This window comes from Macaca fascicularis, chromosome 2, assembly GCF_037993035.2.
Source record: "Macaca fascicularis isolate 582-1 chromosome 2, T2T-MFA8v1.1".
In the NCBI taxonomy this organism is placed as follows: Eukaryota; Metazoa; Chordata; class Mammalia; order Primates; family Cercopithecidae; genus Macaca; species Macaca fascicularis.
The window spans coordinates 44,344,989-44,371,200 of NC_088376.1; the positions used below are offsets into that span (position 1 = coordinate 44,344,989).

Here is a 26,212-nt window from a genome sequence, read left to right on the forward strand (position 1 = left end):
TTATTTTGGTTACATTTGAAGGGAAAAATACAGTGACAAAAGTTCACCAGGCATTTTAACAACTAAAAGACTGAACCAACTGTTTTCTAGACAAGATCAGATATGACTTCTGTAGGAGTGTTTTACTTTATGTTTCAGTTTCTCATTTAGTTATGACATCATAAAGACACTGCATTTCATAGTGATATTTTTAGAGAATCTTTGTGTTCTTTAAACTTTCTCAGGAAAGTGGTGCACTTGACAAAAGAAACTATCATTTCAGAGATTCACATCTTCATAGAAGAATCATAGAGGAATAAATATATCAAACTGACCTTCTTAAAATGAACTTATAAAAATAAGCTTTGCAACATGAGAATGGGCAAAGTTTCCTTACTTTGAATGCAAGAAGCACTACTAATTATAAAAGATGAAAATTGGTAAATTAGATTTTATCAAACTTAGAGGCTCCTTTTCTTTAAGACACTGTCAAGAAAATTAAATGGCAAGCCACACCTGGGAGAAAGTAGTCTGACAAAAGACTTGTATCCAGAATTTATTTAAAAACAAAAATCCTAATAACTCAAAAGAAGACAGATGGCCATTTAAAATATGGGGAGAATACTTTAACAGATATTTCAGAAAAGATATGGCCAAGAGCACATGAAAACGTATTGAACATTGTTAGTCATCAGGAAATCAATTTAAAACCATTTTTGTCACTATAGATTCTACAACAGAATCTGCAGTGATAGAAATCATATCGCTGGTTGCCTGTAAGAATATGGTGGGAGTGATTACAGAGTCACAAGGGAACTTTCTGGGGAGATAAAAATGTTTTATATCTTGCTTATAAAGATAGGGATTACATAGGTGTATGCATTTATCATGTTATATTCACTAGAATAGCTAAAGTTAAGGACTGTCAGTACCGAGATATGGAACAACTGGAGCATTGCTGTTAGGAGTGTAAAACAGTACAACCACTTTGAAAGCAGTTTGACGGTTTCTTGTAAATTACACATTCACCTACTTTTTAACTCAGCAGTTGCACTCTCAGTAATCAAAAGCATGTGTCTAGAAAAAGCTTTCTATAAGAATGTTCATAGCAGCTCTACTTTTGATAGGTCAAACTGGAAACAATTTAAATAACATCACTAGGAGAATGGATTTGGAATGCAATGGAATACTATGCAGCAGTTAAAACAGTTGAACTACTATATACACAACAACATTGAAAAATTCTCACAGACGTTAAGCTGAATGAACAAAGCTCAACATGAATACATACTATATGATTCTATTTATGTGAGATTTTAGGATAGATCTATAGTGATAGAAAACACATCACAGGTTGGGGCAGGTATGGTGGGGTAACTGAAGGAGGGGCATAAGAGAACTCTCTGGGGAGATAGCAGTGTCCTGTATTTTGATTGGGGTGGAAGCTACACAGTTGTATAAATTTATCAGAAGTCATCAACCTCTATACTTTAAATTGGATTTTTATTGTGTGTAACTTATACCTCAATAAAATTGATTTAAAAATAGCTTGTTTTAATTTTTTAAAAATATTTTTAAAGTTGATTTTAAAATAGCATATTTTAATTTTTTTAAATAGCTTATTTTAATTTAAAAAAATATTTTGAAGTAACCTTTCATGTAACATTAGCTGTTTAAGGTTTTATGTATTGTAAATAATACAGCTTTACACATTTCTAAGACAAGGATGGTATGAATGACACTATCCTCAGCTCTCAAATGGTCCACCTTAGGTGAGCATGACCCCAGGCAGTTACTGTATCTTCTCTCCACAGGACTGCTGAAAAGCTATTTGTTCAGAACTCATACTGGCAATTTAGATCCCCTCAGTGTTCAGCTTGGTTTATATAGAACTTAGTTGAAATTTAGCATTGATAATTATTTTGGGGCTTTTCAAGTTCTTTTCAATGGCATTTTAGTCCATCATTTCATTAACTTATTGAAGGTGGTATTATTTGGCTAGGAGCAGTGGCCCATGCCTGTAATCCCAGTACTTTGGGAGGCTGAGTACTTTGGGATCATGAGGTCAAGAGATCGAGATCATCCTGGCCAACATGGTGAAACCCCGTCTCTACTAAAAATACAAAAATTAGCTGGGCGTGGTGGCATGCGCCTGTAGTCCCAGTTACTCAGGAGGCTGAGGCAGGAGAATCACTTGAACCTTGGGGCTGGAGGTTGCAGTGAGCTGAAATCGCACCACTGGACTCCAGCCAGGTGACAGAGCAAGACTCTGTCTCAAAAAAAAAAAAAAGTGATATTATTTGAGTATTTATACTATTATTATTGAAGGTGATATTATTATTTAATTGTTTTATATTATTTGAAGTAATGAGCTTTCCTTTTCTTTCTAGCCCATTTTTCAGTGAAGAATTTTACTTTGAGATTCCAAGAACTTTCCAGTATTTGTCTTTCTATGTTTATGATAAGAATGTTTTACAAAGAGATCTTCGTATAGGTATGTACTATTCATAATTGTCTTTAATCACAATGTTAATGTTTATATTCATTTGTTCTCTTAGTATAGTGTTGAAAACTGCAGAATAATATATGCTGAACATCTGTAATCTTTTTCTCTAGACTACATGTTCATTTGTGAAATTTCATTTTTAATTTGTATGTTCAGCTTATATGACACTTTCTCAGGGAGGCCTTTGCAGCTCCCCTAGTCACTATATCATATGTTTTTATAATACCTGATTGTTCCCTTTCCATGGTACTCATTATGCTTATTCATTAGTTGGTTGTTTCATATCTAGGTTCTCTAGTTAAATGTGATATTTAAAAGGGCAGGGATTCTTTTTTTTTTTTTTGAGACAGAATCTTGCTCTCTCTCCCAGGCTGGACTGCAGTGGTGCGATCTCAGCTCACTGCAACCTCTACTTCCCGGGTTCACGTGATTCTCCTGTCTCAGCCTCCTGAGTAGCTGGGATTACAGGCATGTGCCACCATGCCTAGCTAATTTTTGTATTTTTAGTAGAAATGGGGTTTCACCATGTTGGCCAGGCTAGTCTTAAACTCCTGGCCTCAGGTGATCCACCTGCCTCAGCATCCCAGAGTGTCAGGATTACAGGCATGAGCTACCGCGCCCGGCTGGGCAGGGACTCTTTCTTACAGAGTACCTTACATTTAGTAATGTTGGATAGGTATTTGTTTAGTGGTTCAAATAATGTTTTTATAGAAAGATTGCAGTTTTCATCCTTCAAAGAACATCTGTTTTGGGGGTTTTTCTAATAGAAGTAATAATTCACTTTAATCTATTTATACATTTTCTTCCTGTCTGTATTAGTGACTATATTAGTCCATTCTCACACTGCCATAAAGACATACCTGAGACTGGGTAATTTATAAAGAATATAGGTTTAATTGGCTCACAGTTTTTCAGGCTGTAATGGCTTCTGCTTCTGGAAGGCCTCAGGAAACTTACAGGAGTGGAAGGCAAAGGGGAAGCAAGCACATCTTCACCTGGCTGGCAGGAGAGAGGAGAGTTGGGAAGCGCTACACACTTTTACAATAAGCAGATCTCATGAGAACTTACTGTCATGAGAACAGCAAGGGGATGTCTACCCCATGATTCAATCACTTCACGCCAGGCCCCTCCTCCAACAGTGGAGTTACAGTTTGACATGACATTTGAGTGGGGACACAGAGTCAAACCATATCAGTGACCGATAAATATATTTCTTTTTTTTTTTTTTTTTTTTTGAGACGTAGTCTCGCTCTGTCACCCAGGCTGGAGTGCAGTGGCACGATCTCAGCTCACTGCAAGCTCCGCCTCCTGAGTTCATGCCATTCTCCTGCCTCAGCCTCCCGAATAGCTGGGACTACAGGAACCCGCCACCACGCCTGGCTAGTTTTTTTTGTGTTTTTAATAGAGACCGGGTTTCACCATGTTAGCCAGGATGGTCTCAATCTCCTGACCTTGTGATCTGCCTGCCTTGGCCTCCCAATGTGCTGGGATTACAGGCACGAGCCACTGCACCTGGCCAATAAATACAATTTTTAAATAATTGTCAGACTGGAGTGTGATCTGTGGGCATGAGCTAGAACAAAGCTAACTAGCCACATATGTGTCACATTCCTGATCTTTGCACCACTATCTTTGTATTTTAATCATAGGCAGAGGTCTAAGTTACATTTATTATTCTCTTTCTTTTTAGTGTCCTAAATTTCATCTCCATTTTCTTTTTTATTTGAAACATGGTCAAGTCTCCTACAGCTTAAAAAATTAAGAATTATTTGGCCAGGTGCTGTGGCTCATGCCTGTAATCCCAACACTTTGGGAGGCCGAGGTGGGCAGATCACAAGGTCAGGAGTTTGAGACCAGCCTGGCCAATGTGGTGAAACCCCATCTCTACTAAAAATACAAAAATTAGCCTGGCGTGGCGACACGCACCTGTAGTCCCAGCTAGTTGGGAGGCTGAGGCAGAAGAATCACTTGAACCCGGGAGGCAGAGGTTGCAGTGAGCTGAGGTTAAATACAGTGTGGTTAGGGAAGTCTGGAAAGCAAATAACACAGTGCCATTGTGATTGTATTAGGGTCATTGCTATAGGGGACCACACAATGGTGTAGATACCAGGAGTTATGGAGGCCATTAATATACCAGTCTACCACAAAGACCAAAATGTATCTATCGAAACCTCCTACTCTAAGTCTTTGAAGTGCTGCCGTTGTCTCTAAATGCTGCTGTTGACTATCTGCCAGAATTTGTTCAGTCCTCTGGTCCTGTTTCATTTTTATATAGGCAGTAACATTTGTCACTGTTTTTGTTTGTTTGTTTGTTTGTTTGAGATGGAGTCTTGCTCTGTCACCCAGGCTGGAGTGCAGTGGTGTGGCATGATCTCATCTTACTGCAACCTCCGCCTCCTGGGTTCAAGCAATTCTCTTGCCTCAGCCTCCGTAGTAGCTGGGACTACAGATGCACACCGCCACACTCAGCTAATTTTTTGTATTTTAGTAGAGATGGGGTTTCACTGTGTTGCCCAGGCTGGTCTTGAAGTCCTGAGCTCAGGCAGTCAGCCCACCTCAGCCTCCCAAAGTGCTGGGATTACAGGCGTGAGCCACCGTGCCCGGCCTGTCACTGTTTTTATCTCCTCTTTTAGCCATTTCCACTAGTGCCCAAGTAGGAACAGGACTATCAGGATTTTGCCAATTGGTGAATTGTATCAGGCTGAAATTTCTAAAAATATATTGTATCTGAAAATGGGTCCCAAGGGTAACACAGTATTTACTGATAGCAAGAAAATGCTACTGAAAAATGATATTAGAAAGCTAAAAATGCTTTTTTCACTTAATGATCAACAAAGGTGGTTTCTGTGCCCACAGTTCCTTCATTTCCTTTCGTGTTTCCTTTCTTTGTCTGATTTTAAGGAACTAATACAGCATCTGGTGTATACTATATGTTTGGTTTTAAGCGCTTTCTGTCCATGAGTTTGTCAGGACAGTGAGGAAATGAAGTACTAACTTTAAATGATTTGTTAGGACGTTAGTTTCTTTTTTTTTTTTTTTGTTAAGAGACGGGAGTCTCACTGTGTTGCCCAGGCTAGACTTAAACTCCTGGGCTCAAGCAATCCTCCTGTCTCAGCCTCCCAGGTACTTGGAACTACAGGTATGCACCACTGCATCCAGCCGTGTTTGATTTTTTTTGAAGTTGGTAATTTCATAGCTGGTGAAATAATGGATTAACTTTGTTTAAAATAGTAATCAACAGCTGGCCACAGTGACTCATGTCTATAATCCCAGCGCTTTGGGAGGCCAAGGCCGTTGGACTGCTTAAGCTCAAAAGTTCAAGACCAGCTTGGGCAACATGGTAAAAACCTATCTCTACAAAAACTATAAATATTAGCCATCTGGGACCAACTATAAAAATTACTTCCAGCTACTTGGGAGGCTGAAGTGGGAGGATCACCTGAGCCCAGGAGGTTGAGGCTGCAGTGAGCTGTAATTATGCCACTACACTCCATCCTGGGCAGCAAAGCAAGACCCTGTCTCAAAAAAAACAATATATTAAAAAAACATAAATAAAAGAAAATAGTAAACATTAAACATACATCTTTGGGACTATTAGAGGCACAAAAAAGATTTTTAAGATCGTTAAAAGTCATTCTAATGCAGAGGAGCCACATCAGATGTAGAGTTTGAGTAATTCACCCAAGATTGCACAGCTGATAAGCAACAGAATTGACACTAGGTTATGGAATTAGTGTTTGTGTTGGAAGGAACACAAACAGGCATACTTTGGTTTCGAAATCTGACTTCAGCACCTGTTAACGGCAAGTTTAAAAATATTGTTTCAGCTTTCCTCATCTGTAAGATGGTGATTATACCCTCTACCTCCAAGATTGTTAGTGAAATTAAACAAGAAAATATATAAGAATATCTCCTACCTGGTAGAGATTCAGTAAATGCTGGCTTTTCTTTCAGTTCAGTGCTCTTTCCTTTGTATCGGGCTGTCTACCTTTTACTGTTAATGCCTGCCAGTTTAATGATAAAACAACAAATCAGAATCATTAGGCATTTTTTAAAATTCTATTTGTGTTTCAGAAACTTGTTCCTTCCTTCCCCATCCCTTTCTTTTCCCTCTCTCGTACTTCCTTCTCATTTATCCTCCCACCTTTTTTCCTCCTCCATTCTTTGTCTCTCTTTCCCTCTCCCCCTTCCCTGTTTTATTCCCTTGGGCTGATGATATATATTTCTTTTTATATGTTATATTGCCTAATAAAGTGCTGGACATGTTGTAGGTATCCTGCTACCTAATGACTTCAAATATTTTTCTTATTTTCCTGTGCCATTCTTGTATGTCATTTTCTCTGACTTTGCGGGATCACGTACTCTTTCTTCCCTGCTTCTTCAGGCCAACTAGCCTCATGCAACTAGATCTTTACATATTGGAAACTGACATCTTAAAAAGGAACTTAAGAATAAAAGCTGGCAATAAAATTACAGAGTATTCTCAACTCATAAATGGCTTATTTATGCAGCTAGTCAGAGAAGGATTTCCCTCTCGTAGGACAAGAAACATTCAACTCTTCAGTGACAGTGAATGTCATGATACTCAAGATGCGGAATAGGAGGAGGAGACAGCTTGCTTTAGAATATATTACCTGTGTGACTAAGAGAGGATTCTCTTTTGGGAAGGCATCTGTGACAGACGAGAAGTATTTACAGTGATCTGAGAGTAGTGAGTCATAAATAGGACAGGTAAATTTCTACTCTAGTTTTTAGCAGCATTGTTAGTTAAATAAAGTGTGGTTAGGGAAGCCTGGAAATCAAATAACACAGTGCCATTGTGATTGTTGAATGAGGGAATGAATTTGTCAAACCAGTAAACTCCTAAATAAACTTTGTAAAAAACCCTCTTTTTGAGTTTGGGACTTGTTTTAGTGATGTTTGCATGTATTATATGTATGTACATATGTACATCTATATACATATTCATAAGTTGTGTGCAAAACTAAAAGTTATGGAAATTGTAAAGTAGAAATTTCACCAGAAGTCTACTGATTTGTTTCTGGATGGTAAGTAAACTCTCTTAGAATTATGTGCCAGATATTATCTGTGCCTTTTCCTGGGGAGAGGACATAAAAGATACATAGTTACAAAAATTCTTACAGGGAGGGGAATGGTTCTCAAAAGGTAAGAGCTTCAGCTATAGGATGTATAGATGTATTTCTGTATGTACATATGTATTTTTCAGTATCAAACTGTTATGCATTGCCTTAACATTTTATTTACATCTGGTGTGGAATCAGTGGTAATTAGGACTACTTGATAAAATTGTGGTAATCATTTGTGGTGTGCAATATTGAATACTTTATCATAATTTTATATCCTAAGCCATATTTGCCAGGAATTTGATACAATTCATAGATAAAACATATCCAGAGATTTGTATGATTTTGTCTCTTAACCTAAATTCTTCCTGCAGTTTAAGGAATATTTGAGTATTCTAGTTAGTGCCTGAATTTTATATTTGGCTTTTAATCTGTGTATTTAATACTATAAGAATTTCTGTTTTCCCACCATTTTAATCTTAAATTTAGCCAAAAGAGAACTAAAATACATTATTTCCCTAGTGTCATTTTCTATGTGATTTGAATGAACTATAAATGCTATATATTCACATAAAGATTTTGATCTTCAGGCCGGGCGCGGTGGCTCAAGCCTGTAATCCCAGCACTTTGGGAGGCCGAGGCGGGCGGATCACAAGGTCAGGAGATCGAGACCACAGTGAAACCCCATCTCTACTAAAAATACAAAAAATTAGCCGGGCGCGGTGGCGGGTGCCTGTAGTCCCAGCTACTCAGGAGGCTGAGGCAGGAGAATGGCGGGAACCCGGGAGGCGGAGCTTGCAGTGAGCCGAGATCGCGCCACTGCACTCCAGCCTGGGCAACAGCGTGAGACTCCGTCTCAAAAAAAAAAAAAAAAAAAAAGATTTTGATCTTCAGATTACATTTTATCCCAAGTATTCAAAAGAAAGTTGGGAAGATATGTATTTGTTATCAGGACCAATTTATTTTAAAATTTTGTGTTTTCACTTCATGTATTAATAGACATATAAAGATGAATTTACAATAGGCCTCCTTCGATTGTATTTTTTTAATACAGTTACCACTCTTTAATAAAATATAGCTGTGTACTTTAGTATTTTCTTTAAAATTAGATCTATCAGTTGTCTTTATAGTTTTAATTCCAAGACATGAATGAGAAGCTTATCAAAAACTGTAATGTGGTTGCAGTCTAAAAATAACAGTTTTGTTGAGATGTAATTCACATACCATTAAATTAACCCTTTTGAGGTATACATTATATTTGCTTTTCAGTGGTTCAGAAAAAGAATCATTATATATGTTAGAGGAAGAGAAACATTATAAAAGTTAACAGTAGGGGAATATGAGTAGAAAATATGGAAATTTTTGGTGTACATTTCTTGCAACTTTTCTCTGTTTGAAATTATTTCAAAATACATCTTTTTTAATTTTTTCCAGCACTAATGGCTTGGGTGAATTAAAATATTTTTGAAATTAAAAAAAGTGTATGATGTGGTGGGGCCTTAGTATATTCACAGAGTTGTGTAACCATCACCAATATCTAATTCCAGAATAAAATTTTAAGCATAATTTTTGTTTGTTTTCCTGTTCCTTCCTTTTCACTTGATATACAAAAGTTGACATATCTTGATAGAAAAATTTCTTTACAATTTTCTTAAAGATTTCAAATGTTGAACTAAAAGACCAAGGTATGTCATAAGTACAAGGAAATAAAGTAGAATTAGGGCATATAAAATGAAAATTCTTACTTGACAAAAGAAAGTGAACTACTTTTAACTTTATATATCCTTTGTTGAAACTTTTGTGTAGAATCCTGGAATAAATCGTCAGTCTTATGCAAAACTGTGTCTACTTCTTAAAACTTGAATTGAGGAAGGAAATGCTTTGTACCAAGATGGCAAATACTTTATTATAAGAACATTTCTGTTTCTTCCTCTCATACTACTTTGTTCTTTGTACTGTATCTTCCTCTGAGAGGGTTTAAACTCTTTAGAAAACTGGCTTAATTTTTGTATGTGTTGTAGCAACATGATCAGTGTTTGCAATGTTTTGTTAAAAGTAAACTCTTAATAATAAAATTGTTATAATCTCCCGTAATTTTCAAGTCAGTTTTCACTGTTGTTAATGATGTATGATACTGTTTTTTCTTTTCTCTTAATTGGAATTTATAAACTCTTACTAAATGCAGATACATCTGCTCAAAACTTACTAAAACATGTCATTTGTTCATAGGGTCAAAAAATTGGGAAGATTACTTTGCACTACCATTGTACCTTGCTTTTTATAATGAGTGTACTCTGGGTAAAAACATGAATCTGAATAAGTACTAAAAAAATGCAGTTGCATGTAAATACAACTGAGGTTTTATCTAATCCCCTGATTCAAAATGACCCAGACAAAGGTCTGCCAAGGGGCAAGGAGAAATGAGATACTTTTTCATTCTTTAAATTGTAGAAAAAATGCTTTATAAAAATTATTTTTATGTCGATAGGTACAAATTATTTTAAAATATTTTCTATAAAGTATTATATAAAACAGTGCTAATGAGTCTTAGTATTATACAAAGCATGTTTTCTTATATTGTTTTACTTATTTTCTGTAGGAAAAGTAGCCATCAAAAAAGAAGACTTGTGTCATCACAGTGGCAAAGAAACTTGGTTTTCATTACAGCCTGTTGACTCCAATTCAGAGGTTCAGGTAAATATTAAGGCTAATGTAATACAAGAGATTGTCACAGGAAATGAGTAAAAAATGAACTAATTAAACTAGTTCATGTAAATAGAGCATATTATACTTTATTTAAATACTGGCATCAAATATTATAGACTTTTGGGTAATATAGAACAGGAAGGTAATGGCTTTGTCATATTGTTTCAAGAATAATGCTCATGTATATGCATATGTGTAGAATTGGGGAGATTAGCGCATTTCTTTCTTACCTTCTGTTTGAGTCACAATAGCAAATTATTATTTTGTCTTTGAGGGGAAAAGTTTTAAGGGAAAGTATGTGTTTTATTAACTCTGACTTTGGGGAGAATCCCTGGAAGTCTGATTTTGTCTGTACTGATCAGGATTCTCTGTTTACTCTCTAGTAAACTGGACTTGGGGAAATGTTATTCATTTAAACCCTGCCTGAGCCCACTGTGCACAGCCTTCACTCCCACACCCACCCTTTCCTGTTGTTCACCTCGCTTTTTATTTGAAAGGGTATCATTACTCTTTAATCTTTTTTTTCTTTTTGCCAAAATAAGAGACCTTTTTCAGATTCTGTGGGTAAAGAAGTGTTTAGCCATGTAGCTGAAGTTTCTATTTGTTTTTAGAAAATCTGAGTTGCTCTGTCTTAGAAATTATTATTTCTGTCTGAAAGGTTTTTGTTGTAACCTTATTTATTTATAAAATATGGTAAGGATTGTGAAACCATTTCCCGAGGGCATAATTGCAAGCAGGATTCTTCCTCTCTACAAGAAGTTATAATTTGCCACTGTGACTCAAACAGAAGTTTAAGACAAGAAAAAAGTGCTACACCCACACCACAGATAATTTGCAAATAAGTGCCTGTGTCTCCATTTCCTCATAATCTCTCAGGCATTCTGATTAATTATTAAATTCTCAAAAACTTAAGTATTTATGCACTAAAACCCCTTCTTAACTGCAAAATATAACATACTTTTCCTGTTTAACCTACTTTGCCATGTTTTAATATTCTTGTCTTTCCGTATGTCTGTAGCTATTATTCAAATCCCAGTTGTACAGTATTGTAAATGATCCATGTGAGAAGCAATGTGAAGAAGTGGAAAGGGTTTAAATTAAAAGGCAGAAAACTTAGGTCCTAGTTTTTATATGTAGTTACTTAAATGACATTGAATTTCATTTCTATAAAGTGGGAATAGAAGTTGCCGTATTTGATTTGTATGGTTTTGAGAATTAAGTGAAATATCTGTAAGAATAGTTTAAAAGCTGTTAATGCTATACAGATGTAAAATATTGTCTGTTTACCACCAGTCAATCTGGTGGCTATTTCCCTAATATTCCCTTACCGAAAGGCAGATATGTAAGTTTTAAAGTACCAGTTTTTCTTTTAATAGTTTTAACAAAAGGCGTGATAGGAAAAGGCTTTGAACATTTAAACTGAAATTTTATGAACCACTAAATTTTATAAAACTCGTAAATTTTATGAATTTTATGTAAATTTGCTAAACAGTTTAAGAGTTCCAGCTCTCAAAAGGTAGAAGTCTATATAGAATACTCTATAGAATTCTTGGAGATGGTACTAGAGATTAATACAGGGACACAAGCCTTTATTTGATGGTGCGTGGGTGTATATATGCGTGCGTATATATATGCGTATATATGTATATATACACGCATTACATACGCATGGGTATGCATGTTTATAGATATACACATATATATGCATATGTGCATGTATATGTACACATTTGAGAGATACATATCTCATCTATGAAACATGAAAATTGTGGAAATGGCAGTTACCTATTAGATATAATATAGTCATTTTAAAATTTTGTGCAAGTTATTTTCATGAGTTATTAAACTTTACAACTCTTTTGTCTTAAATGATATTAATAAGATTTACCCACTATTTAAAATAGATTTTAGAAGGAAAAGTACTTTATGGGGTGGGAGAGACATATAACACTTTTCGGGTTAATATGGTACCACTGAAAATGTTGTCCCAGTGCTGATAAGGGAATATTAAACTAACTTTATGAGTCTAGAAAAGATAGAAAATCATCCCATGGTTCATACAAATCCTACTTTGTTGATAAATTTGTTCGCTTCCATAAACTCTGTAAAATTTTACAAAAATATCATGAAACATAAGAGCAATTAATAGGGAAATAGGTGAAAGCTATGAAACATTGCATTCAACAGGAACTCAGTCTGATAATTACTATTAGTAATTATATCAGTATATCCTAAGCACAGTACTAAGTACTTAATGTCATTTAACTTTCAGAGTAGCATTATGAGGTAAATAGTACCATCTCCATTTTACAAATAAGGCAAATGAAATTCACAGAGATTAAATGTCTTCTCCAAAGTTACAGAACTACTAAGTAGTGGAGCCTTGATTCCAAAAGAGATCTATCTGATTCTAAAACTCCTAACCACAGTGCCTTTACTACCTTTCACTATTCTGTACTATTAGTCATAAAAAAAAGATAGTAGATTAGGAGTATCACTTAAGCAACATCTGAGTGTGAGGAACAGAAGCCTGCTCAGATTTGCTTAAAGAAAATGGGAGAGGCCATTAGAAAGCTCCTAGAGTTTCTTGGAATGTCAGTATGGGAACTTTACATTGCTAGTGTGAGCTAGAAAGTTGTCAGGCATTTGCAGAGGAGATGCATCTTAAGTGGAGATTAGATTCTGAGAACAACAGACATTAAAATTTGCCTAAGTTCATCTGTAAAATGAGTATACAAAATAAAAAGTTAAAATTTTTTGCGTAAGTTACAATTATTTTTGAAAAGAGTTTAGTTTCTTATAAAATACCCAAAGGTATTTGGGTGGTTTGTTTGTTTTTGGTTGACTACCACATAAAATAATAGGCTTGCATTCTGGGCCATGGTAAATGAAAACTATATACTGTATCTTTAAACTGTAGACCCCCTCCTCCCCCACACAGTACAGCAATAGATACTGCAGGTGGCACATGGAAACTGAGACCCACTAATCATTTCTTCTATTCATATGTTCACTGTGCTCATTCAGTATAAGTTCTCACTGTTTAAATAATTAGTTTTTTTCTTTCCCTTTCATGAAGTGAATAATGTTTTCTCTCAGTCCTTCCCTCTCATTTTAATAACTATTCGCTTTGCAAAATATAAAGGAAAGAAAAAAACCGTTTTATTTTGAGATTCCATTGTATTATTTTTGTATGTCTGATGAGACATGTCTCTTCCTCTGCTTCTCTCTGTAAATCTGCTCCAAGTCTCTTTTTGAGACCTAAAAGAGGCCACACCAATTTTTGAGTCTATGTGACCATACGGCTTCCTCACCTCCGACATCTGACTCAGTTTTCTGCCACAATCTAGAGAGAAAATTTGGCTAAACTTGGGTCAGATGTCCACTTCAATCTAATTTGATATGGTTGGAGGAAAAGTCACTGTAAGGCAGTCCACTTCAGGGCTTTGAGTAGGCATGTTCCCTGAGGAGGGGTTTGGGTAGAGGAAATGATTGGCATTGCTACCTCAGAGGGAGAGATGCTTGTTTCCTAGTTCTACCACTAATTAGCATTTGTGCCCCAAATAATTGCAAGCCTGTTGTTACCTGAGTATCTTCATCTATGAAATGATAATGTCAGCATAAAGGATTCCCTTGGTTGTGAAGTTCTAGGGAGATAACATGCAGAAATGTAATTTAGCTTTCAAGTGGAAAGATCCCAATAGTATTAAGATGGGCTTTATGCCAAAACAGTTGAAAAATTGTTAAAAACTATAACCTCTTACCTTGAATTGTCTCCCAGAGACAATTTTTTATTATTGCTGATACTGTTATACTTGTCATTAATGTTAATAGTTCTTTTCAGTTTCATTTTCAGTAGTTCAAAATATTGTTAGTAACATTTCATTAGTGTATTTTTCTACTTTTTTTTAAATTTAGGTTTTGGCTTGATTCTACCTTTTGCAATTTTTCCTTCTGGGCTGAACCATTTTTTTCCTCAACCTATTCTAATCTGCTTTCAGACTGCAGTGGGTCAGAGGGAGAGCAGAAATGGTTCTTTTTACCTGTGACGTTGTGTCAATAAATCTAGTGGACATTTTTCCGTCCTCATCTTACTTGATCTTTGAGCAGCTTTTGATACTGGTGACCACTCCCTCCATTTTGAAGCATTCTCTTCCTTAGTTTCTGATCCTGTTTATGGTCCTAGTTATCATCTACTTCATTTGGTATTCTTTCTCGATATTCTTTGCCGCATATGTGAAGTTAATATGGGTTGTGCTGGTGCCTTCTATAAATCCTCTTTTGGCTCCAGTGAACTGCAGCCGTACTATTAGTTATTATGTCCTGTAACTCACCAGGGACATTAAGTATTTATCCTTTCTTTATTTCTTAGGCAGTGTGATAAAAAGCATACTGTACATATGGTTGATTAAACCAGGCCGGATATGGTGGCTCACTGTAGTCTCAGCACTTTGAGAGGTTGAGGCAGACAGATTGCTTGAGCCCAGCAGTTTGAGACCAGCTTCGGCAACATAGCAAGACCCCATCTCTATAGGGAAAAAAAAAAGAGTGATTAAACCAAATCTCCCATATGGAGAATTTGCTGCTCTCATTAATTAAGGAGTTTGTCTCATACAACTTGTCCAAGCAGTAAATCCAGATGTGCTATCAACCATGTCCTATATGATGCAATTACTTAGTTAATAGGTCTTTACCAACAAGCATATCTTGAATTTCTGGATCATGCCATAAGTTATTGATTGTTTTATAGGTTTTTTTTTAAGAGACCTCTGCCTTACCTGTTTAAAAAGACGTTTAAAAAGAAATGCATGATTATAGCTAATAATATATACACGAGGATTTTTAAAACATGCCCTATTCAAGACATAATAAATATAAAAACATAATTCATTATTGCAGGTTGATTTTTTTAACTTCATTTAAAATTTTTGTATGGGAATTAATAATGAGCCATTCTAGATCATATTAAATACTTCTATAAGGAGAAAACAACACCTTCATAAAGAACTGCCATTAATATAAGAGATACTAAATAAAATTTGTATTTTGCTTTTTCATCTGATGGGCAGTTGTGTCCAAAATTATTTATAGAGGTAGTTTCTATGTATTAAAACATCCATCAGAAATCCAGAAGTTGGGATATTTTTCACCTCATGTATAGGCATACCTTCTTTCATTGTACTTCGCTGTATTGTGCTTCACAGATACTGCATTTTTTTACAAATTGCAGGTTTGTCACAACCCTGTGTCAAGCGAATCTATCTGCCTATTTTTTCCAACATCATATGCTCACTTCATGTCTCTATGACAGTCTTTTCTAGCAATAGCATATTTTTAAATTAAGATATGTGTATTGGTATTTAAGACATATTGCACACTTAATAGACTGCAGTATAGTATAAATGTAACTTATATGCACTAGAAAACCAAAAAATTTTTGTGACTTTCTATTGAGATATTTGTTTATTGAAGTGGTCTGGACCCTTAGACAGTATTTCCAAAGTATGCCTGTAAAAAAATTTTTTACCAGTTGAAACATACTGAGTTATTTTATGTGGAAATGGTTGTTAAAATTTAGTGTTTTGTGACTGATAAAAACAAAATAAAATTTAGACTTGAGAGGATTTTAAGTGCATGTATTGTGTTTTGCTCAAATACCTCTGTATTAGTCCATTTTTGTGTTGCTATAAAGGAACATCTAAGGCTGAGTAATTTATAAAGGAAAGAGGTTTATTTTGGCTTACAGTTCTTCTGCAGGCTATACAGGAAGTATGATGCTGACATCTGCTTCTGGTGAGTGCTTCAGGAAGCTTACAATCGTGGTGGAAGGTAAAGGAGGAGCAGGCATATTACATGATGAGAGAGGGAGCAAGAGACAGAAGGCAGAAGTCCCATACTTTTAAACAACTAGATCTCACATGAACTAACTAAGCAAGACTCACTTATCACCAAGGGGATGGCACTAAGCCATTCATGAGGGATTTGCCCCCATAATCTGACACCTCCCACTAGGCCCCACCTCCAACATTGGGGATCACATTTCATTATGAGATTTGGAGGGACACACATTCAAACCATATCAACCTCTGTTCATCTTATTTTCCCAAACTGTGTGGAGAAATTTACATAGTATCTTCTATATGGTACCAAGAATATATGTAATATACAATTGAAATAATCACAGATATTTTTGTGTGAAATTTTTGTAAAATTAATTGAAATACAGTTAGCATATAAAATACTAAATCTTCAAATAGTACATATATTAGCCCGTTTTCACACTGCTGATAAAGACATATATCTGAGACTGGGAAGAAAAAGAAGTTTAATTGGACTTACAGTTCCACATGACTGGGCAGGCATCAGAATCATGGCGGGAGGTGAAAGGCACCTCTTACATGGCAGTGGCAAGAGAAAATGAGAGAGAAGCAAAAGTGGAAGTCCCCGATAAACCCATCAGATCTTGTGAGACTTATTCACTATTACGAGAATAGCACAGGAAAGACTGGGCCCCCATGATTCAATGACCTCCCCACTGGGTTCCTCCCACAACACGTGGGAATTCTGGGAGATACAATTCAAGTTGACATTTGGTGGGGACACAGCCAAACCATATCAGTACCAGAGTAATGTAAGTTCCTCAGAATGCTCATTAATACAAGATAATGTGATATTATAACTGCATGTATCAGCCTAACATAATCAATGCTATGGAAGTCATACAGAGCAATACCTTTCAAGACTTTGGTTTATTTTTTATTAAAGGCGAATAATACAGTGCAAGGTATCTGATCTTCCAACATTTTCTGACATACATGAAAAGTATACTGTCATTGAGCGTCCTTTAAGAGATTGAATAATAAGAATGCAGTTGTAGACCAAATCACATTACATGTTTATTATCAAACATAGTACCTTGCTGGATTTTTTTTTTTTTTTTTTTTTTTTTTGGGGTGGAGTTTTGCTGGAGTGCAATGGTGTGATCTCAGCTTACCACAACCTTCGCCTCCTGGGTTCAAGTGATTCTCCTGCCTCAGCCTCCCAAGTAGCTGGGATTACAGGCATGTGCTACCACACCCGGCTAATTTTTTATTTTTAGTAGAGACGGGGTTTCTCCATGTTGGTCAGGCTGGTCTCCAACTCCCGATCTTAGGTGATCCTTCTGCCTCGGCCTCCCAAAGTGCTGGGATTACAGGCATGAGCCACTGTGCCCAGCCTCCTTGTTGGATGCTTAATACTGCTTCTTTGTAGGTTCTTTATTTTTCTTATTTGTCCCTAGGAGTTCTAGAATCTGTGGCTTGTCTTCTATCAGTTTTGGAAAATTCCAGGCAATTATCTCATCTCCTTTTTTTTTCTGCCCTCTTCCTTTTTTCTCTTCTCTGCTGCGACAGCAGTGATGTGAATAATAGGCCATTTCACCGTGTCTCATATGTCTCCTATGCTTTTTCCCTCTCTGTGCTTCATTGTGGTTATTTTCTACTGACCTATCTCCCATTTCACCAGTCCTCTTTTTAGCTGTGGCTACTCTGCTACTAAATGCATTTTCATTTTGGTTTATTACTTAGTTCTAATTTTTTTATTTCATTCATTTTATAGTTTCCAGGTATCTGCTGGATTTTTCATTTTGTTTTACGTCTTTTAAAAAAAATAGCTATTTTAGACCAGATGCAGTGGCTCACACTTGTAATCCCGACACTTTGGGAGGCCGAGGAGGGAAAATTACTTGAGGCCAGAAGTTCAAGACCAGCCTGGCCAACATGGAGAAACCTTGTCTCTACTGAAAATATAAAAATTAGCTGGGCGTGGTGGCACATGCGTGTAGTTCCAGCTACTCAGGAGGCTGAGGCAGGAGCATCGCTTGAATCCGGGAGGCAGAGGTTGCAGTGAGCTGAGATCACGCCACTGCACTCTGGCCTGGGCGACAGAGCTAGACTCTGTCTCAAAGAAAAAAAAAAGCTGTTTTAAATTCTGTCAATTCCAGTATCTGTATCTCTTGTAAATCCACTGCTTTCCTCATTTTTTTCCCTTGGTTTTTGATGATCTGGCATATTCTGTAATTTTTGATGGAATGCTGGAGATTAAAATATAAAATATATTGGAGATAATTTGAGGGCCTGAATGATATATTTCCCCTAGAGAAGAAGTATGATTCCCACCAGCAACTTCTGTTTCTATCTTGTTGGCCAGAGCTACGTCATACGGCTATCCATGGTCTCAAGGGAGGCTACAAAATGTCAGCTTGCTGGGCTCATAACTGCCCCATCAAAAAACAAACACACACAGACACACAAACTTGTTTTGCTACAATCCAAATCTATAAAATGATTACAGATATAAGTAAAACTGAACTTTTGTGTGAAAAGAGACTAAAAAGTGTTCTAAAATGTTCACTGATTTGAGTTTCTAAAACTGAAAAGCAGTTTTAAATAATTTGAAACTTTGTTCATTTTTCTTTACTAAGAACAACACAGTAGAAGTAAAAACTTTGAAAACAAAATTGGTAGTATAAACTTTTAAAATCTAGAGCAAAAAAGCAAAGAAAGTCTTCTGAAATTTCACCAACCAAAGGTATCTTGTATCAACATTTCAGTAGATGGTCTTGTAATTTTATACATATATGTTTTTTTAAATAAATTAGCATTATAGTATGCACGCTATTTTGTGATTTCTTTTGCTAAGTATCATATGTATTTCCATGTTAAAGAATATAATGAGTTAGTGTTTTACAGTTTAGAAATTATAATTTCCTTAGTTTAACTCATAATGCCTTTTAATTTAGTGTTCTACCCTAACAGTATGTGTTTTGTGTCTGCCTGTTCTATCCTCACACTTTTCTTGACCAGGTCAATATATAATTATGTTATTGTTGATTAATACCTAAGGAATGTTTTACTTACCAGTCAGTGGGAGTAATGAATGTATTAGGTAGGCTCTCACTTAATAATAATGATTTCTGGCAGAATCTCATTAAATATCCTTTTGACTTGCTATAATACTATGATTTTAGTTGTAAACAAAATGATTATCTTTTTCTACTCTATTGTCATAGTTTTTAATGTCTTAGAACTGGAATAGATCCTAGACATTTCCTGAGAGACAGTTGTGTGAGCATATGGTTTCTGTAATAAAATGTATATATGTTAAAATTGTAAAACTGCTTTGAGATGCAAATTTTTGTGCAGTTGGCTTGGCTCCCTTGCTAGCCAAGTAATACCTACATGCTGTCACAACAGAAAATATGATTTCAAAATTCTAGTTGAGTAATATTACAAATTACAGATCATGGATCTTCAAGATCACCCTTGAATAGTAGAGATTGTAAATATTAAATGCAGGAATAATGAAAGACCTAGTTTATAAATTATATATGATTTTATAAATATTTGTACCTAGATTTTTAGTGGAAGATTTGCTTAATTTGGTGCCAGCTCCAGGTAACTGCTATTAATTTTGCTACCATAGATGTGTTTGCTGCTTTAGACCTTAGCTTTCTCAGGCAGACTTTTGTTTTAAGGTCCATCAGTATTTATTGCTCATCTCTTACAATTCACCTAACCCTGAGCTTTGTAGCTGGTGGACCTCAGATTCATTCTTGTGTCACAAGTCCTCTTAAAATAGTGAGGATGTTTCAGGTTAGGTTTCTGTGAAAGAATGTTTGAAAGGGGTTGTTCTAAAGAGGAACAGTGACTAGATAATGAACTTTCCTACCTCTAATGAAATCACTCACGTCATCAGTCCCTAGACATCACTCCCCTGAAATCTCCACATGGCAATGTGAGAATTTGTCTTGTCAGCTGGGTGGAGGTAATCCAGTACTGTTTCTTAACCAGCTTAGAATTGCTCATGATTAGCGCAGAATGGCTCATCACCAGCGGCAGGGTAGAAATATCAAGCTCTGGATTATAGGGTTCCTAAGCCTTTGTTTCTTGAGAAGTTGATAGTTTGAACTGTTTTAAACTTACACTACTTAATTTTTAAAAATTCGTCTATTAATGTCTCTTTAAGAAAGTACTCCTTTATTTTCAGTGTCCCATCTTTCCATCAAGACTCTTGGCCATATGTTATCTTTTGTTTATTGTCTTCCCAACTAGATTGTACGCTGCTTGTAAGCAGTAACTTACATCTTTGACATCTATGGATTCCTACCCACTCCCACAGTGCCTTCTGAAACATAGTAGACATTCCATAAATCTTTATTGTTTGATCAAAGTAAGTAGTGACAAATTGAGTTTTATTGGCTATAACTTAGTTTTTAGTTGTTTTAGAATTGTATGATTTCTCTGTGTTTTAATGATGCTGATTCTGTCCTTAATGCTGGTTTATCTTCTGGAAAAAGCATCCTACATTTTATAATTTGGTTGTATCTCAAAATTTGCTTAAATTTAGGTATTATCTTTCTTTTTAGCCTATGATAAGTAGATACATAAATATTTATTGAACTGGACATAAAATTCTTAAATTTGAATACCATGTTTGACATAAGTATTTGTTTCAGATCTTTCAGAACTTTGATCTCTGGTTTTGGTTATTATTCATTTAACAAGTACTTAGTGTAGGCAAAGCCATGTACTAGTGGTCAGTGGATAAATATTGTGACGATTTGAAAAGGCACTTACCTTTAATATTTTGTCAGTAAAATAGACTACTCAGTTTGTAATTTTTTTTTGTCATTATAGGGTAAAGTTCACCTTGAATTAAAACTGAATGAACTGATAACGGAGAATGGAACTGTGTGCCAGCAGCTTGTTGTACAGTAAGCATTTTTTGTAAACCAAAATCAACCAGAAATAATTCTCCATTTTGTATTCTTTCGATTTTAAGCCAACTCCTTATTTTAACTTCAGAAACTTTTTTCAAAAATGAAATTCTGCTATGTCATTCCTTTTGTGAAATTGATTTTCAATTTAATTTTCTCATAGTCTACTCAGGTTATGGTGAATTTATTCAACTAATATTTATTGAATATGGGTTAAATGATATATATGGGCATTAAGGATAAGGGTGTCTAACTCTCTGGCAGTGGAGAATTGGAAAGGCTTCCCAAAGAAGGTCCTCTAGAAATTGTCATACCACAGAGCAGAGCTTTAGAGACCTTGGAGCTAGAAGTAATGCCCACTCAGAGATGACCAGTATTGATTCCCACCTACTTTGAATTCCTTTTTACCTCTTCCACCCTCAAGTCATTTTTTACCACCCAGACTGGCTGTTCTGGAAATCTGTTCTAGCCCAGTGCCCTTCTCTTTACTTCTCCTCCAAACCCTTACTCTGTGTTATCAATAGACTGCCAGATAACCTTCACTTCTTCTGGGTGTTTTCTCTATTTTTGCATTAGTTGACATCTGAATATCCCACAAAGTACTGCAGTTTCACAGCCTTCTCAATTAGAGGCTTTTTCTATCATGTCCACATATTGTAAGGCCAGGGAGTAGAGTAGATACTACTCTCCTATTGCTGCTCCTGACTGTAACTTATTCTCATCAATTGTGAACCCCAGCTCCTTTGAAGTATTCTGTCTGTATATAAATATGTCTGTTTACTACTATATATAACATTTCATTAATTTTTTCCGACCTCTTTGAAAGAAGATTGCATATGTATGACTCTTTGTCTCTTAATATATCAGTACGTATTTCCTAAGAATAACGATATTATCTTAAATAACTCCAGTACAGTTACCAAATTCAGGAAGTTTAACATTGTTACAATACTTTTTAAAAATCTATAGTTATTTTCTAATATTTTATTATTATTATTATTATTTTTTGAGACGGAGTCTCGCTCTGTCGCCCAGGCTGGAGTGCAGTGGCCGGATCTCAGCTCACTGCAAGCTCCGCCTCCTGGGTTTATGCCATTCTCCTGCCTCAGCCTCCCGAGTAGCTGGGACTACAGGCGCCCGCCACCTCGCCCAGCTAGTTTTTTGTATTTTTTAATAGAGACGGGGTTTCACCGTGTTAGCCAGGATGGTCTCGATCTCCTGACCTCGTGATCCGCCCGTCTCGGCCTCCCAAAGTGCTGGGATTACAGGCTTGAGCCACCGCGCCCGGCCTATTTTCTAATATTTTAATCTGCAGTTATTATATTCCACTTTTGTTAACTGTCCCAGTGATATCTGTTAAGGCGTTTTATTCCTTCTAAGAAAGGATCCGCTCCAAGATTATGTTTTATGTTTAGTTGACCTGTCTCTTTAATCTCTTTTAACATGGAATAATTTTTTGCTTTTCTTTGATTGTATTAACATTTTTAAGAATATAAGCCAGTTTTTTTTTTTTTTTTTTTAATGTTTCTCAATTTGGGAATTTGGGTTTAGCTACTAAAAACAGTTCAAGATCTGTTTGCAGCTTTTTCTCCACAGACTGACTCTGTAGACCAACTGAGAGCATATGGTGAAAGTATCTGGATTAGGTCTTCCACTACTCCCTCCCATGCTTCAGTTTAATTATAATAGTCATTTGAAATACAGTTAGTTTGGTTGGTTTGGTTTGTTTGCATTCAATTTAAGGGTTTTCTTGTGTTCCTTCCCCCAATTTAAGTTTTTTCCCCCTATCCTTGTAGGCTTAATTTTATTTTTGAATAGAATATTTGCAAGATTTCAAAAGTCAAAACTATAACAAAAGGCGTTACTCAAAGATGTATAGTTCAGTTCCCTCTCCCCACACCCAGCTCCAAGCAACCATGATCTGATTTCTGTCCCTGTAGTTTTTGCCTTTTCCAAAGTGTTATTTGAACCAAAGTATGTGATATGTCTTTTTTGTGTCTGCTGTCTTTCACTTAGCATAATGCTTTTGAGATTCATCCACATTGTACGTGTATCATTTCCTTTTTGGTGTGTTATATGTTTCTGGTTATAATTTGGTAGATACTGTTATCCTCCTTTTGCTGATGACAAACTGATGCCCATATTGGTTAAATAAGCCTAATTTCACACAGGAAGTGTTGGAGCCTGAATTTGAACTCTGGCAGTTGGATATTTTTCCCTCAACTTTAAAATTTTGAAGTAATTATAGATTTACAGAAAGTTGTAAGGATAGTACAGAGAGGTCCTGTGTACCCTTCACTCTTTTTCCCTCAGTGGGTACATCTTGCATGACTGTAGCACAATACCAAAACCAGGAAATTTACATTGGCATAATGTATGTATATAGTTATAGATCATTTTATCATGTGTATAGATTTGTGTAACTATCACCACCTAGATAAGAAACTCTTCTGTCACCATAAAGATATCCCTCATCCCATACTAACCACTCCTGTCTTCTAACCCTTGGCAACCTCTCATCTGTCTTTATGTCTATAATTTTGTCATTTCAAGAATGTTATGTGAATGGAATCTTATGTGACCTTTTGAGATTGGCTTTTTTTACTCAGATCTGTCTGAATGACTGTGTGTAGTTTTTTGTAGACAGAATATAGTTGGGTCACTTTTTTAAAAAATAATTTTTGCCAATCTCTATCTTTTTTTGGTGAGTTTTTTCCATTCACTTTTAATGTAATTGTTAATATATTAGGCTTAAATCTGCCTTTTTCTTGTTTTCTGTTTGTCTCCTATTTTCTAGTTTTCTGTTTTCTTTTTCCTGTGGGTTACTTGAACACTTTTTAGAATTCCATTTTGATTTATTTACATTGTGTTTTTAAAAAATCTATAGTCTGTCTCTCTGTATAAATTTTTTTTTTAGTGGTTGCTCTAGGTATTACATTATACATGCATAACTTATCATAATGTACTGATGTCAACATTTTACCAGTTAGAATGAAGTGTATATACTCTACCTTCCTTTAAATCCCTTTACCCTCCCCCATTTGTAATATACTTTGTCTTAAATATTTCATCTACATATATTGAGAACCACATCAAACAATGCTATAATTTTTTGCTTCAGCCATCTAACACAATTGAGAAGAGTTAGAGGAGAAGGAAAGTGTACGTCTATTGTCTTTACCCACATGTTTGCCCTTTCCATGTTATTTTTTTTCCTTTCTGATGTTTCAAGATTCCTTCTGTGATTAAGTTTAGAGAGTTTCCTTTTACCATTCTTTTAGAGTAAGTCTCCTGGTGATACATTCTCTTGGTTTTCCTTCATCTTAGAAGGTCTTGATTTCCTCTTCATTTGTAAAAGATAATTATACTAGATATAGAACTCTGAGTGGATGGTTCTTTTCTTTCCACATTTGAAAATGTACCACTTCCTTGTGTCCTCCATGGTTTCTGATGTGAAATTCATTGTCATTCAAATTGTTTTTCCCTATAGGTAACACACCATTTTTCTCTGGCTTCTTTTAAGGTTGTTCTTTGCCTTTAGATTTCTTTTATTTTTTTCTTTCTTTCTTTAATTTTCTTTTTCCTTTTTTTTTTTGTTTTGAAATAAGAGTCTAGTTCTGTCGCTCAGGCTGGAGCGCAGTGGTGCGATCTCAGCTCACTGCAACCTCTGCCTTCTGGGTTCAGGCGATTCTCATGCCTTAGCCTCCTAAGTAGCTGAAATTACAGACGTGCACCACCATGCCCAGCTAATTTTTTTTATTTTTAGTAGAAATGGGGTTTCGCCATATTGGCCAGGCTGCTCTCGAACTCCTGGCCTGAAGTGATCCTTCTGCCTTGGCCTCCCAAAGTCCTTGGATTATAGGTGTGAGCCACCACGCCCAGCCTGCCTTTAGATTTCCATATGTTTTGGTTTGACTGTGATGTATCCTGAAATAGATTTCTTTCAGTTTATCCTGTTTGGGGTTCGCTCAGCTTCTTGACTATGTATATTTATGTCTTTTGCCAGATTTGGGGAATTTTCAACCATTATTTCTTCTATTAATTCTTTATCACCTCTGCTATCTTTCTCTCCTTCTTTCAGAACTCCAGTGGCACAAATGTTAGGTCTTTTTTTTTTTTTTTTTTACAGTTCCAGAGGTCCCTCTGAGGCTTTGACCTTTGCTTTTCTCCCCAGTCTATTTTCCCTCTGTTGTTCAAATTGGGTGATTTCTATTGTTATGTCTTCAGGTTCAGTGATTCTTTCCTCTGTCTTCTTCATTCTTCTGTTTAGCCTATCCGTTGAGTTATATTGGTTATTATATTTTTAAGTTCTAAAATTTATATTTGATTCTTCTTTATAACTTTTTTCCTTTGGTGAGAGTTTCTTTTGCTGAGACTTTCTTTTTTGTTTTTTTGTTGTAAACATTTTTGTAATTGCTCATTGCATTATTCACAATAGCAAAGACATGGAATCAACTTAAATGGCCATCAATGGCAGACTGGGTAAAGAAAATGCAGTACATATATGCCATGGAATACTATACAGCCATAAAAAAGAATGAGATCATATCCTTTGCAGGAACATAGGTAGAGCTGGAGGCCATTGTCCTTAGCAGACTAATGCAGGAACAGAAAACCAAACCAAATACTGCATGTGCTCACTTATAGTAGGAGCTAAATGATGAGAATGCATGGACACGTAGAGGGGAACAGCAGACATTAGGACCTACCGAAGGGTGGAGGGTAGGAGGAGGGAGAGGATCGGGAAAAATAACTAATGGGTGCTAGCCTTAATACCCGAGTGACAAAATAATCTGTACATCAAACCCTTGTGACACAAGTTTACCTATATAACAGACCTGTGCATGTACCCCTGAACTTAAGTTAAAAAAAAAAATTGCTCATTGAATTATTTTTATGATGGCTGCTTTCAGATTCATGTCACATAATCACAACAATCATGTCATGTTAGTGTTAGTGTCTTGTATTAGTCCATTCTCACATTGCTATAAAGAAATACCTGAGACTGGGTAATTTATTAAGAAGTTTAATTCGCTCACAGTTCTGCAGACTGTACAGGAAGCATGGCAGCATCTGCTTCTGGGGAGGCCTCAGGAAACTTCCAATAATAGCGAAGGCAAAGGGGGAGCAGTTGTCCTACATGGCAGGAGCAGGAACAGGAGAGAGAGCGGGGAGGTGCTA

The 26,212-nt window shown here is 35.9% G+C and overlaps 1 protein-coding gene across 10 annotated transcripts in view; it reads left to right on the plus strand.

Moving 5' to 3' along the window:
* Positions 1-26,212, plus strand: part of RASA2 (RAS p21 protein activator 2) — a 124,572-nt gene that overhangs the window by 25,945 nt on the left and 72,415 nt on the right. For 8 of the 10 annotated variants that reach the window (XR_012430764.1, XR_012430762.1, XR_012430763.1 and 5 more), the window contains exons 3-5: positions 2,370-2,473; positions 10,169-10,263; positions 20,952-21,028. Coding sequence is in view for 5 of the 10 variants with exons in the window: in XM_005545963.5 (XP_005546020.1) it covers positions 2,370-2,473; positions 10,169-10,263; positions 20,952-21,028 (276 nt within the window). In the remaining 5 variants the exon portion in view is untranslated. Of the gene's footprint in view, positions 1-2,369; positions 2,474-10,165; positions 10,264-20,366; positions 20,485-20,951; positions 21,029-26,212 lie in introns of those variants that run through there. The other 2 variants (XM_065540024.1, XM_074031175.1) reach the window with 1 other exon arrangement.